At 45.7% G+C, this 15,547-nt stretch overlaps 1 protein-coding gene across 10 annotated transcripts in view; it reads right to left on the reverse strand.

The window, feature by feature from the left end:
- The window catches only part of ADAM23 (ADAM metallopeptidase domain 23), a 468,543-nt gene that overhangs the window by 299,543 nt on the left and 153,453 nt on the right, over positions 1 to 15,547 (reverse strand). For all 10 annotated transcript variants that reach the window (XM_068244982.1, XM_068244983.1, XM_068244981.1 and 7 more), the window contains one exon: positions 5,842 to 5,918. In XM_068244982.1, the coding sequence (XP_068101083.1) occupies positions 5,842 to 5,918 (77 nt within the window). The remainder of the gene's footprint in view (positions 1 to 5,841; positions 5,919 to 15,547) is intronic.

Here is a 15,547-nt window from a genome sequence, read left to right on the forward strand (position 1 = left end):
TGATACAAACACTACACGATGAATACATAGACATATGACTGTAGTAGGGATTAGATTGTGAGCTCCTCTAAGAGACAGTTAGTGACAAGACTATATATACTTTGTAAAGTACTGCGGAAGATGTTGGCGCTATATAAATACTAAAAATAATAATAAATAATAAACCAATGATACTCAAAGTTGTCATCTAAGAAGTGAACTGTCAACCTGAGGTAATCATCAGAAGATGTAGATAGATGTCCACATGTCTGTTGTGACTCCAATAAAATTGTTTTTTCCTAGAAGGTCCTCAACATTTGTCTTTACCTCTTCATACATTTCTAGAATTACCATTTGTGCACAGTGTTTCCATCTTGGGAGGACATATCTTGGATCTAGGTGGTCTAACACGTTTCTGACACCTTTATCCTCTACTATGGATAGTGGTTGGGGATCTTTGCAGATTGTTTCAGCGACAAATTGTGTCATTGTTTTACCTCTATTGTCTCCAGGTTTAAAACTTTGCATTTAGTCAAGAAAGGCTGCCATAGTCCATCTGTAAAAGATGAATCAACTGATCCTGGACTAGTAACTGGACTACACATTGATGCAGGGCTCCTAACAGAAGCTAGTTAATCTAAAGGCCCATACACACGTCGGATTTGCGCGAACGACGGGTCGTTTGAACGTTCCGTCGTTCGCACGTTTCCGCATGAAATCCGGCGTGTGTACAGACTATCGTTCGGGAGATAAGACTGGTTACCAGCGATCTGCGATCGCTGGTAACCAGTCTTATCTCCCGAACGATAGTCTGTACACACGCCGGATTTCATGCGGAAACGTGCGAACGACGGAACGTTCAAACGACCCGTCGTTCGCGCAAATCCGACGTGTGTATGGGCCTTAAGGCTGGGTAGTCTTTGTCTTTAGATGGTAATCTTCACAGATAGACAGAGGTCTTGAGGTTTAGAGATGTCACGAACATCAAATTTTCCGCAATTGTTCGCAAATATGCAAACCCAGCAAACCTCCATAGACTTCAATGGGCAGGCGAATTTTAAAACTTACAGGGACTGTTTCTGGCCACAAAAGTGATGGAAAAGTTGTTTCAAGGGGTCTAACACCTGGACTGTAGAGATGGCCCGAACCTCCGATTTTCTGTTTGCAAACTGGGTTTGCGAACCTTCGCCAAACGTTCGATTTGCGCAAACTTTCGAGTGCCGCAAAAGACTTCAATAGGGAATTTGAAAACTAGAAACATTTATGCTGGCCACAAAATGATGGAAAAGATGTTTCAAGGGGTCTAACACCTGGAGGGGGGCACGGCGGAGTGGGATAGATGCCAAAAGTCCCGGGGGGAAATTCTGGATTGGACGCAAAGCAGCGTTTTAGGGGTGCTTTAAAACATCTTGCATGTGTATACATCAATCGGGGAGTGTAATTAGAGTACTGCTTCACACTGACGCACCAAACTAACTGTGTAACGCACCGCAAGTTACCAGCTGTTTGCGTAGTGACGGCCGTGCTGGACTGGTGCGCACCATGGCGAGATTGCTCTTCCTCACTCAGTGATGTCAGGTAATCTCTGACTGAGTTATCAACTTTCAATGGTTCTTTCTCTACCATTGTTAAAGCTTACATCTATTTTTTTAAATACTTGTTATGCTTGCTGTTCAGTACCTGCAACGAGAATCTTTTATGGAGGGCAAGTCTGCCATTGTGAGTGACCACTGGTAATGGCCAGGGAATCCTGGTTCGATTCCGGTCCGGAGTGGGAGCCTAAGAAACGGCTAACACCACCACACATCCAAGGAAGGTAGCAGGCACGCTGTGGGCAAAGGAGCAGGAACGGCTACCACACATCCAAGGAAGGCAGCAGGCATGGCATGCACGTCCCGAGGTAGTGACCAAAAGGAGGACTTTCGAGGCCCTGCTGTAGATGACACTGATAAACTGTACTACCTGTAACGAGAATCTGTTATGGAGGGCAAGTCTGCCATCCATTCAAGTGAAAGGTATGCACTGACTGCCAGGTATAATACAATGTGCAGTCAAATATGCAGTGAAAGGTATGCAGTGACTGCAAACAGCTGTTTGTGTAGTGACGGCCGTGCTGGACTGGTGCTCACCATGACGAGAGTGCAGGTGATGGCGGCTTTCCAGCCCAGATGGTCGCCGGGCTGAGGTAGCTGAATGACAAGACAGTGACTGTCCAGCTGTTCAAATTTGGTCTGTCCACAATGAAGCAACGACCTTATTATCTTTGGTGTGCCATCCCCCGAGACACTCATATAGCCGGCGGTCATTGCTTCATTGTGATACGCAAGCCCCTTCACCGCGGCAAGGTAATGATCACGAAGGGGAATGGGCACATGTATATGCCTTTTGTTTTGTTGTTGCAGCTGCACTGCAGCCAGAAAAATTAGGCAGGCATGTACACGCACCAGAAAAATTATTATAGCAGCCTTGCTAGCAGCGGCCTTAAAAATTCAGGAATCCGCCTGGAGTCCTGGACCCTGTTGGTGGTGGCGGAGAAGGCAGTCAAGCGGCCTGCGGGCAGAAGTACTGTGTGGGGAGCGACTTAGTCTTGGGGCAGGCAGTCACACAGCGTGCAGGCAGAGATGCTGTGTGTGGGGACTGACTTAGTCTTGGGGCGGGCAGTAGCCCTCCAGGATCCATGCCTCATTCATTTTGATCAAGGTGAGGTACTTAACACTTCTGTGACTTAGGTGACTTCTCTTCTCAGTGACAATGCCTCCAGCTGCGCTGAAGGTCCTTTCTGACAGGACGCTTGAGGCAGGGCAAGACAGAAGTTGGATGGCAAACTGGGACAGCTCTGGCCATAGGTCAAGCCTGCGCACCTAGTAGTCCAAGGGTTCATCGTTGCTCACAGTGTCTACATCCACACTTAAGGCCAGGTAGTCGGCTACCTGCCGTTCCAGGCGTTAGTGGAGGGTGGATCCGGAAGCGCTAAGGCGAGGCATTGGACTAAAGAATGTCCGCATGTCCGACATCACCATGAGATCGCTGGAGCGTCCTGTCCTTGCCTGTGTGGACATGGGAGAAGGATTACTGGCAGTGGTACCTTTATTGCGTTGTGCTGTGACATCACCCTTAAACGCATTGTAAAGCATAGTTGCCAGCTTGTTCTGCAAGTGCTGCATCCTTTCTGCCTTCAGGTGAGTTGGTAACATGTCCGCCACTTTGTGCCTATACCGAGGGTCTAGTAGCGTGGCCACCCAGTAATTGTCATTCCTCTTGAGTTTTTTTTATACGGGGGTCCCTCAACAGGCTGGACAGCATGAAAGATGCCATCTGCACAAAGTTGGATCCAGACGTAATATCCATCTCCTCTTGCTTTTCCTCAGTGACGTCAGGTAAGTTTTCTCCTCCCCCCAGCCACGAACAATACCACGGGAACGTCGAGCAGCACAAGCCCCCTGCGACGCCTGCTGCGGTTGTTCTTCTGCCGCCGCCTCCTCCTCCTCCAAAGAAACACCATTATCATCATCCGAGTCTGACTCCTCTTCCCCACACGACTCTTCCTCCTCCTCCCCCCTCTGTGCTGCTGCAGGTGTTGAGGAAACATCTGGTTCTGTTGAAAATTGCTCCCACAACTGTTCCTCCCGTAACTGTTCCTCTTCACGCTCCTCCACAGCTTGATCCACCACTCTACGCACGGCGCGCTCCAGGAAGTAAGCGTACGGGATCAAGTCTCTGATGGTGCCTTCACTGCGACTCACCAGGTTGGTCACCTCTTCAAACGGCCGCATGAGCCTGCATGCATTTCACATCAGTGTCCAGTTGTTGTGCCAGAACATCCCCATCTCCCCAGATTGTGTCCTTTTACTGTAATTGTACATGTACTGGGTGATGCCTTTCTCCTGTTCTAGCAGGCGAGAGAACATGACCAGGGTCGAATTGCAGCGAGTCGGGCTATCACACATCAAGCGTCTCACCGGCAAGTTGTTTCTCCGCTGAATGTACGCAAAGCGTGCCATGGCCGTGTAAGACCGCCTGAAATGCTCACACAACTTCCTGGCCTGCTTCAGGACATCCTCTAAGCCTGGGTACTTTGACACAAATCTTTCAATGACTAGATTCAGCACATGTGCCACGCAGGGTACATGTGTCAGCTTTCCCAAATTCAAAGCGGAAAGGAGATTGCTGCCGTTGTCACACACCACATTGGCGATCTCCAGCTGGTGCGGGGTCAGCCACTGATCCACCTGTTTGTTAAGAGCAGCCAGAAGAGCTGGTCCAGTGTGACTCTCCGCTTTTAGGCAAGACATGTCTAAGATGGCGTAGGCCCTGGGGAGATGGGGCTGTGTAGTTGGAGAGGAGATCGCAGCACCAGTAGAGTTGAACTGCCATTCAGCCAAATACAATTTTTTATGTAAATTGAAATACTGAATGCTCTGATTCATTTTAAGGTTTACCATCAATTTATAATTACGGTTATAGAGGGCTCAGACCCCGCTATGCTGTACTTATAGGATAGCAACGCTTTAAAGGCATGATCCTTTACTAAGTTAGCGTTCATGCAAAACACAAGAACCGCACAGGTTTTTGACAAATACAGTGCTCTCCCATTCAGTGTCAGTCAATGGGACCAGCACTGTCAGTACTGTAACAGAGAGCGACACAGGTGCTGTACTGTCATGACTTAAATGTCCTTCGGCGGGCCAGGGACATACTCCTTTCTAGAAATATGCGGCACTAGCTGTCCTCTTTTATGAGTCTAATCGTCTGACCTGTGCATAAGTGGGCACAGCGCATGTGCAGTCTAGGGGCTGTGTCATGAATGCGCACATCTGTTAGAGAGGCTGGCTCCCAATTACGTCTGAGCTTTTATACACTCACTCCTGACTGGCTGCTTTATTCTATGCAGCTTTAGTGTGTGATGCCCTTGCCACCCACTATTAGCATTTAGTTCTTTGGGTGTTGACTTGTACCTTGGCCTCACTTGAACTCTGTCTGTCCTCATATTTGGCGCACATACTGATTACAATTGTACTCTGCCTGCCCCGACCTTTGGCCTGTGAGACAACCTTGCTTGAGCTCCACCAGTCTTTGGCTAGTCTCTGATCATGCTGTCCCTTACACTTTCAACAAATCAGCCTGCTGTCTTACACCTTGCCTTGATGCCACATTCTCTTGTTTACTGGTGGGGTTAATACCGGGATCACGATCAGGTCGTCACTTAGCAACAAATATTCTTGCCACCCATCGTATCTTGTGAGGTGCTTTAAGACATGTGGTCACTTAGGCTCCCAGCCCTGGAAGAGCCCTTTACCAACCATCAGTGCATGGTGGTGGTCAATGCAGTGGTCAAATCATAACAACATGCGTTGTGATGTAAATGTACAGCCACCTGCTTTGAAAGGTATGAAAGAGCATGGCATGCGGCCTTCAGAATTTGTAAGCATCCATCAAAGTCTCCCATACTTACAGGAAGTTAGGCTCTTCTCAGGGATCCTCTCTATGTTGCACTTTAAGAGCCATGATTAGTACTGACCTAATTTATTGTTTACAAAAACTATTATTACAATTACTAACAGCTACAGCATGTCATAGGAACCATGAAATAGTATTTGGTGGTGTATAATCCAGTAACAATCATGACAAGAGGGAACGTAGGGGGACTTGTTTCATGCAGTATTGCTTATCAAATGTCTAGAATGTGAAAGCAATAAACAGACATGGAATTTACTATTCTAATAAGTAACTATAGCCTGAAATACACATTTTAGCTACCATTAGACATTGGATAACAGTGATAACATCAGGAAATCTTTTGATCCTTGAAAATGTATTTACCAAGGTCTATTAATATAACTGTTTTAAGGATGAAAAACTTACTTGTTCAGTGAAAGGTCAAGGATAAACTTGGAGCCAAAGGCCTCTATCTGGAAGCTGGCCTGAGCAAGATGCACTGCCTGCAAGAAAAAATCAAAAGTATCCATGTTTTAATTTTGAGCTAGAATTTTGTGTTTAGTAAAATCTTTGACTTTGATTTTAAACTACAGTTAACCCTGTTCTTCCTGTCAGTCCAGACTCCCTCTTCCTCAGTTACCCTATCCTGCCAGTCAGTCCTGTTACCAAATAGAGATGGTTTGAACATCCGATTTTAGGTTCGCGAACCTCGAACGTGAACTTCCGCAAAAGTTCGCGAACATCTGAACTTCGGGAACCGCAATAGACTTCAATGGGCGGGCGAACTTTCAAAACTACAAACACTAATTCTGGCCACAAAAGTCATGGAAAAGATGTTTCAAGGGGTCGAACACCTGGAGGGAAGCATGGCGGAGTGGGATACACTCCAAAAGTCCCAGGGAAAATTACAGATTTGACGCACAGCAGAGTTCTAAAAGCAGAAATCACATTGCATTGCTAAATAGGAGGCCTAACGTGCTTTAAAACATCTTGCGTGTGTGTACATCAATCAGGTAGTGTAATTAGTGTACTGCTCCACAGTGACAGACCAAACTCACTGTGTAACGCACCGCAAACAGCTCTTTGTGTAGTGATGGCCGTGCTGGACTGGTGCGCACCATGGCGAGAGTGCAGGCGATAATGGTTTTCAAGCCCATATGGTCGGGCTGAGGTAGCTCAATGACAGTGACTGATTGTCCAGCTGATCGAATTCGGTATGTCCACAATGAAGCAACAACCTTATTATCTTGGGTCAGGTGTGCCCCCAACACACTCATATAGCCGGTTATTGCTTCATTGTGATACGCAAGCCCCTTCACCGCGGCAAGGTAACGAAGGGGAATTGACACATGTACATGCCTTTTGTTTTGTTGTTGCAGCCCCAGTGCAGCCAGAAAAATTATGCAGGCATATACACGCACCAGAAAAATTATTATTCTTTTTGTTCAGGAATCCACCTGGAGTCCTGGTCCCTGTTGGTGGTGGCAGAGAAGGCAGTCAAGCGACCTGTAGGCAGAGATGCTGTTTCGGGACTGACTTACTCTTGGGGCAGGCAGCAGAGATGCTGTGTGGGGACTGACTGATTCCCTGGGTACGGCCAGGGAATCAGGGTTCGATTCCAGTCCAGAGTGGGAGCCTGAAAAATGGCTACCACCACACATCCAAGGAAGGCAGCAGGCACGGCACGCAAGTCCCGACTCAGGGAGGTAGTGACGAAAAATAACAATACAGGACTCTTTCGAGGCCCTGTATAATGATGAGTACACTTGAAATCCTTTAACAGGAATTTGTCATGGAGGGCAAGTCTGCCATTCATTCATCTGTGTGATCAACTATCTTTGGTACTTTCTGCACCATGGTGACCACGGGTAATGTCAGGGGAATCAGGGTTCGATTCTGGTCCAGAGTGGGAGCCTGAGAAACGGCTACCACCACACATCCAAGGAAGGACCCATTGTGCTGTATAAGTAATGTACCTGCTCTGACCGTGCTTTGCAGACCAGGCATCTGTGGTCAGATGGACCCTTGACCCAACGCTGTGTGCCAGAGATGACAGCACTTGCCTTTTAACATCATGGTACAGTTTGGGTATCGCCTTTTTAGAAAAATAACTGCGGCCTGGCTGACTGCTGGTATAATACAATGTGCAGTCACAGATGCAGTGAAGGGTATGCACTGACTGGTATATAAAACAGTTTGAAGTCGCACAGATGCAGTGACTGGTATTATAATACAATGTGCAGCAGTCACACAGGTGCAGTGAAAATAGATGCACTGACTGCTGGTATAACAATGTGCAGTCACACAGGTGCAGTGAAAGGTATGCAGTGACTGCTGGTATAACAATGTGCAGTCACACAGGTGCAGTGAAAGGTATGCAGTGACTGCTGGTATAACAATGTGCAGTCACACAGGTGCAGTGAAAAGGTTGCAGTGACTGCTGGTATAACAATGTGCAGTCACACAGGTGCAGTGAAAATGTATGCACTGACTGCTGGTACATAAAACAGCATGCGGTCACACAGATGCAGTGAAAGGTATGCAGTGACTGGTATATAAAACAGTGTGTGGTCACACAGATGGAGTGAAAGGTATGCAGTGACTGGTATATAAAACAGATTGCAGTCACACAGATGGAGTGAAAGGTATGCAGTGACTGGTATATAAAACAGCATGCGGTCACACAGGTGCGGTGAAAAGGTATGCACGGACTGGTATATAAAACAGCGTGCTGTCACACAGATGCAGTAAAAGGTATGCAGTGACTGGTATTATAATACAATGTGCAGCAGTCACACTAGGCACTGAATGTGCTGGGCCTGGCACAGTATAGCAATTAGCAAGGGCCAGCTGCGACAGACAGGGTTGTATATGCAAGAGTCAGTGGGCCACACAAAAAAAAAACACATCACAAGAACATTAGCTCTCAAAAGAGCTGTTTTGGGGTGCTTTTCATCAACAAATATCAGCAAGGAGCAAGCTAACAGACCTCCTAACTATCGCTTTCCCTATCTCTCCAATGTCTCTCCCTTTTCTCACTAATACAGCAGCAGACAGAGTGAGAAAATGGACAACGCTGCTGCCTTATATAAGGGGGGGGGGCTCCAGGAGGGAGTGCAGCCTGATTGGCTGCCATGTGTCTGCTGACTGTGATGTAGAGGGTAAAAGTTTAGCCCAATGATGTAGTATAGGGGGTGGGTCGAACTCGCATAAAGTTCACGTTTCGACGCGAACCTGCGTTGTTCACCTGTCTGGTCCGTACCTGTTATACTTGTCCTCATCCTGCCAGTCTGTCAGTTCTGCCTTGACTCCAGCCAAAAATCTATGCTTCTGCCCTGGCTGCTATAAAGAATGTTTAAAGTGACCCTGAGATGGGATAAAATATACATACCTGGGACTTCCTCCTGCCCCCTCCGGCCTGATCGCTTCTACGTCATCCTCTTCTGACTTCCCATTCTTCTGCAATTGGCCCTGGAAAGTCAGCTGGTCCAGGGCCAACTGCGCATGCACAGCCTGGCTACTAGGGATGCTCGCTGAATTCCGCGGAATTGTTAATGCCGTGATTCCGGCCGGAATTAGGTCATTTCCGATTCCGGTAGTCGGAACGGAATTGCTAAACCTCTCAAACGGAATTCCGCGGAAATTTTATTATTTCCGCGGAATTTTCCGGCATAACACAAAAAAATATCTCCTTCTCCTCCTCCTCCTCCCATCCATCCATACATCCATTTGTATCATCCTGCAGAGAATTGCAGTTTTTCAAAACAGCTTACATACCTTAGCCAGGATTTGAACCCAGGTCTCTGTGTGTAGTTGGTATCTGTCTGACCCCCTAGACCACCAACCACACTACATGCTAAAGCTGGCCTAGCATGTATCATTATGATCAATTCAATAGAAAAAGTAGCATGATTAAGGATTTGTACTTTTTTAAAAGCCAGCTTACATACCTTAGCCAGGATTTGAACCCACGTCTCAGTGTGTAGTAGGTATCTGTCTTACCCCCTAGACCACCAACCTCCTCCTCCTCCTCCTCCTCCACCTCCTCCTCCTCCGCCTCCTCCTCCTCCTCCTCCTCCTCCTCCTCCTCCTCCTCCTCCTCCTCCTCCTCCTCCTCCTCCTCCTCCTCCTCCCATCCATCCATCCATCCATCCATCCATTTGTATCATCCTGTAGGGAATTGCAATTTTTCAAAACAGCTTACATACCTTAGCTAGATTTGGTACTGCGTACACAGGTGCAAGTATTTGCACTTTTTATTGGCTGAAAACTTTACAAGGCTGTCTGTGGACCAATTTAAATGGCAAAGTGCTGTGTGGGAGTGAGCAATAGCGTCTTTGAGTTTAAATTATTATTACTGATTTATTATTTTTATTATTGATTTATTCCGTGGCACTGTAAATACAACCAGGTATACAATGCAAAATACAAGGATATGTGTATGAGTCCTCCATAAAAACAATGACCTGAGTCAAAAAGCTTTTATTAGTCAATGGCTCATGTTGTCAGTTGTTCTGAGAAGCCTTGGGCAGGGAACACACTTAGCAGAATTGCATGCGTCTTCCCCATAACACATAGGGCTTTATTCACAAAGCCGTGCAAACTGTTTAGCATGGGTGTGCTAAACAGTTAGCACGCGATCGTCGCGAATCGCGGCACTTTGCACGTGCAAAAGTCCGCGAACACCCGTGCTAAACAGTTTGCACGGCTTTGTGAATCAAGCCCATAGTGTCATGTCCTGTCCTGTTCTGTCAGTTTTGCATCCATTTTCTATCAGTTTTGCCTGACTGGACCAGGTACGTACAACTTTTATGTGTGAACACACCCATGGAAACTGGAAACACATACAAAGCTGATACAAAACTGACAGGACTGGACTTGACTGGAAATGTACAGGTTTATGTGTGAACACAACCATAGAAACACATGCAAAACCAAGGCTCATTCTAGCTACAATGTGGCCCAAAAGTAACCTGGGGGCCCCTGACACCCACTACCCTCCCCCTAGTATAGTAGTCAGAGGAGTCCCTGACTATCGACCCCCCCCCCCCCCAGAGTTACAGAGGCATGGGGTAAAAGGCAGACACTCACCTCCTCTGAGTTCCAGGTGCTGGAAGTCCCTTCTGTCTTCTCTGTAGTGTTGCTGCTCTGCACTTCCTGCCTCTTACAACAGGTACTAGAGCCAATATAGAGAAGCACAAGTGCAAAGCAGGAATGCTAAAGAGAGGACAAACTGACCTGCAATGACTGCCTCAGACTGACTCAGAGAAGGCGAGTGTATGCCTGTCACCACTGCCTCTGTAACGAAGCGGGGGAGGGGGATATAATTTAGCGGAGGGGGGGGCATATGGTTGCGCCGGCCATGTGAAAAACGTATGCCAACTGTCAAAAACTCACAAGACTGGACACCTTTTTTGTGTGAACCAAGCCTAAGTGAGGAGATGAGTGGTGTTTGATTTAAGGGAAGGCTCAGTTTGAAGTCAAGGATCAATATAATATGTCAGTGCCCTTTAAAAAAATGAGGTAATGAAAGAAAACTTAATGTGGGTGGAGACAAGGTAATTGGCCAAAGGAAAAGCAAGTATATGCATAAAATGACTATAACAAATGACTATAACAAAATAAAAAACTTCCGTTTAACTACTTGCCGACTGCTCCACGCCAATTGGCATGAGCAGTGCGGCAGCCCCAGGACCGCTCTATGCCGATTGGCGTGAACAGCCGTCTATGGGGCTAGCAGGAGATTGCGCGCAGGCTGCACGTGCATCTCCTGCTTGGAAGGTGATCGCTGCTCGGGAGACTGTAAGACCGCGAAACCGCCGTCTAATTACTTTGTACAGCGCTGCGATCTGCAGCAGTGCTGTACTGGGGACAGCCGTGTGACACCACTGTCCCCTCTGTCAGTGTGGACGCGATCCGCTGTCATAGGCTGAAGCCTATGACAGCCGATCACGCTGATTGGCTGGCGGGGGGAGGGAGGGAGCGGGGACAAAAACAAAAAAGAAAAATGTTAAAAATTAATCAAATAAATATTTATTGAAAAAACAAACAAGACCGCACAAACAGAGAGCTCTGTTGGTGGGGAGAAAAGAGGGGGGGATCACTTGTGTGCTGAGTTGTACGGCCCTGCAGCTTGGCCTTAAAGCTGCAGTGGCCAATATCATGAAAAAAAGGCCTGGTCTTTAGGGGGTTTAACACTGCGGTCCACAAGTGGTTAATCAGTGGCAGCCAATTAAGTGTCCCAGACTTGGAAAAAAGTCAATTGTTCAAGTATTTTATCTTTTCCTGCTCTCAGAAGTTGTATTCTGCCAGGAAAACTTTTATGGCTGTAATTTGCTTATCAGTAATATTTACTATATTCTACTATACAAGGTATACAAGACAGAAGCTTTCACTTCCATGCCTAGAAATTAACTGTTTCAGGCAGCAAAATAAAACAAGTTAAACAGCCTGGTTATTAATATGTTTTGTACTGTACATACACATCTATCTCATCATGTCACATCACCTCGGGTACACTATAAGGGCTAGAACCCACAAGGGCGTTTTTATTGGCGCAAACGCAGGGCATGCAGCATTTTCTGAGCGCTTGCGCTTCAATGTAAAGTATACAAGCGCTGTGTAAACGCTGTGAAAGCGCTATGCATAGCGTTTGGTGTGCGTTTTTACTGGGCGGAAAATACCCAGAAGGCTTATTTATTCCCACAATTCTCACAGGCAAGCTTCCTGTTGATGTCGTTCTGGCTGAACGGAAGTGTGACAGAGCTGCAGGCTGTGTGTTGCGACCATTACATGCCACAATGCCAAGGAATAAGTGGTTTTCCACCGAGGATGTCATAGCAAAAGTGCAGCCGCATGATGTCTTGTATACCAAGACAAACAAAGACCACAAACTGAACCAGCTAGCTAACCAAATCTGGTCCAACATTACCAAAGAACTGTTTGAGGAGGCTGGTTTGACTTGGAATAATCTTTCACCCAAGCTTCAGGATACTAAAAGTGAGTACCTTTTTGTTTAGTAGATAGATCAAACTGTGTATATATATCTATATATATATAGAGAGAGAGAGAGAGAGAGACATACATACATACATGCAATCGATTGATGATGTTTCATTGTCTGAAACCCTGGAGGAGGTATATAGTATGTAACATCATACATCGATACTGCTTGTGACATACATGTTTCCATGTCTGCAACAAACCAAAAGGCTGTGTAAGGTATGAAAAAAACTTTAATTACAGAAAATGAAAGTAATATTAAGCAAACTGCTCTTTTGGTATAATTGAAACCCCATAAGCGACAACATTATAATGTTTCCACACAGCTCTCCGGCGAATTTAAATATAAAGTGAGCTGTTCACGGAGGGTGGTAGCAGATATTGTGCCTCTTCTAGTGGATGCTGTTAGTGCTTCCAGTGGAGGTGGTGGCACATCTTCATCCACATTGATGCCCTCTTTGTCCCTGACGAAGTTATGGAGGACACATGCAGCCTTCACAATTGTTACAGCACTTGCAGTGTCCATCATCATGCTGGTGTGAAAGATACGCCACTTATTAGCCATTATGCCAAAGGCACACTCCACCACTTTTCTTGCCTTACTCAGGCGAACATTAAAAACAGTCCTTTGAGGGTTCAAACTGCGCTGTGGGAAAGGCCTCATCAAGTGATTAGACAGGGCAAAAGCCTCATCCCCAATAAAGACCAGTGGCCTATCTGGTCCATTTGTGTGTGGCCAGGGGCGAGGAGGAGGGAGGTTGATGTTGCCTTCTTGCAATTTCACACCAAAACGGCTGTGCTGGAATATGCCGGAGTCACTGCTGCTTCCTTGCGCACCCACATCCACATAGCTGAATCTGTAGTTGGCATCAGCTACTGCTAGCAGCACAATCGAGAAGTATTTCTTGTAGTTGAAATACTTACTGCCAGTATTTGGAGGCATGACAATTCGGATGTGTTTGCCATCCACAGCACCCACACAATTAGGGAAATTGGTTTTCACCCAAAAGTCCTGACAAATCTTTTCCCAATCTTCCATATCAGGGAACTTCAGAAATTCAGGTTGCAAATTCTCCCAAATTATGCTGCATGTGTCCAAAACAATTCGCCGAATAGTTGTCCTTCCAAGTCGAAACTGATAGTGTAAAGACACATATGTATGGCCAGTAGCAAGAAACCTGTGAAAAGAAAACATATATTAATAGTGTTTGTGTTTATTTGTCCTTAGTACAACAAGTGAAAACAAGATGGAAGTCCATTAAGGACAACTTTCGAAGGGAACTCCTTGAAGAAAAGAAAGAGAGCAGAAGTGGTTCAGCTGCCTCAAATCGAACCAAATACAGCTACACTACGGAACTTGCCTTCTTAAGACCCAGTATGGATTTGGATGAGTAAGTAATCTATCGTTTGTGTCCAATAGTGGTCGCCTACATTAGACATCTGTATATCCCAACACACACATATGTGAAGACATGTAATGTTGAAACGTCAAATCCTTATCTAACTTTCTACTTCTATAGGACACAAGATAACATTCCTGCAGAACCTGTGGTCCCAATTGTGGATGATGATGCCGAAGAAGGACTTGATAACAGTACTTTATCGCTATTAAGCACATCTGACACACCCAGTGATGACACGTCTAATACTAGTAGTGTTAATGTGTTTTCTCCGGTGCAGCCAACTACCTCCACAACCAAAACTACAACAACCAAAGTAACTGCAAGAGGAAGGCGACAAGGTAGTGAAGGGAGATCTCAAAGTTCTTTTGAAAGTGGTGTGTTAAATTCGATGCAGGAAGCTGTAGGTGTGTTACATCATGCTAGCTGTGACCACTACAATTTTGCTGTAAGTTTGGTGCCATATATGAAAAAAGTGCCAGAGGATCGCATTTTAGATCTAAGACAGGCTATAATCGATCTAGTCAAAAAAGCCATTAAAAATACACCATCTGCCTCGGTAGAACATTCCCAAAGCTCATCCTCATCTTCAACACCATCACCCTCACCTCCAGTGTCCAATGCACCATATCATAGACAGCAACCTTATTCTAATTTGCATTACCACCACAGCTATTATCAACCTGAGCTAGATTATGGGTACCACAATTATCCATGTAGACCACCAAGCAATATGGGCTATGTGCACCCTTACCAAGGCCAAAATAGTAATATGGAACAAACACAAGATCAAGTGTTCTATGCAGATATTGGTCAGACAAGGCCTCAGCAACAAACTGAAAATGCTGCAGCCAAGCCAACCTCTTTTCTTGAAATGATGAGACGAGAGGACAATTAGTTATCTTGAATGCTATCTTCTAAACCGCTATGTAGCTCTCCATTTCTGTTGCATGTGTCGGGCGCAAATAATACACCCATAGGTTTCATGCAGTTCTTAGTAAAGCCTCAATCTAACCTGACTGAACCAATTTACTCTAACAATGCGTGCACAATTAAAAACATAGGTCTCTTAGCAATTCCGTGGGCCGGAGATTTGTTAGGTATGTGTATCTTCCCTTACCTAATTATGCTTTGACGACATGAACATGATGTAATTTTTTACCTAATATATATGCAGCCTTTGTGTTATTACTCGTCAGTGTAGTAAATGGTTCACATCTCGACTGTATGGGATAGAAACACACACATCACCCCACCAGCAAGTACAGAAATGGTGCCATAATGACCATGAGGTCATTGCCACAATGACTACAATATGAATACCCACCTTTTACTGCCGAGACAACTGGACAGAATCTGATTGTTCAGTCACAAACTCGATTTGACTTCAATGGCTGTTAGGCATACTTAATTAGGTAGTGTCTATTTTTCACCTACTCAAGATGAGCATTGCAACATTAGTATGCTGGGTCATGGGCTGATTTATGTGTTTCTACCCATACAATACATCTGTTACATCGTGACCAACACTCTGCACACATCTGCCACCCCCCTGGCCCTGTCTATCAGTGCATGTAGTGGTCAACAAACAACTGCTAGTCCTGTAGACCATCTGTACAGTACTCTATTATTTGGCTGCAGTAGTGTCTCTTCTACAAATAGAGATGTTCAGTTGTGCACACATTATTACAGTAGTCATGGCAAGTATTATGAAGATAATTGTTTACAGT

This window comes from Hyperolius riggenbachi, chromosome 7 (genome assembly GCF_040937935.1).
Source record: "Hyperolius riggenbachi isolate aHypRig1 chromosome 7, aHypRig1.pri, whole genome shotgun sequence".
NCBI classification, from domain to species: Eukaryota; Metazoa; Chordata; class Amphibia; order Anura; family Hyperoliidae; genus Hyperolius; species Hyperolius riggenbachi.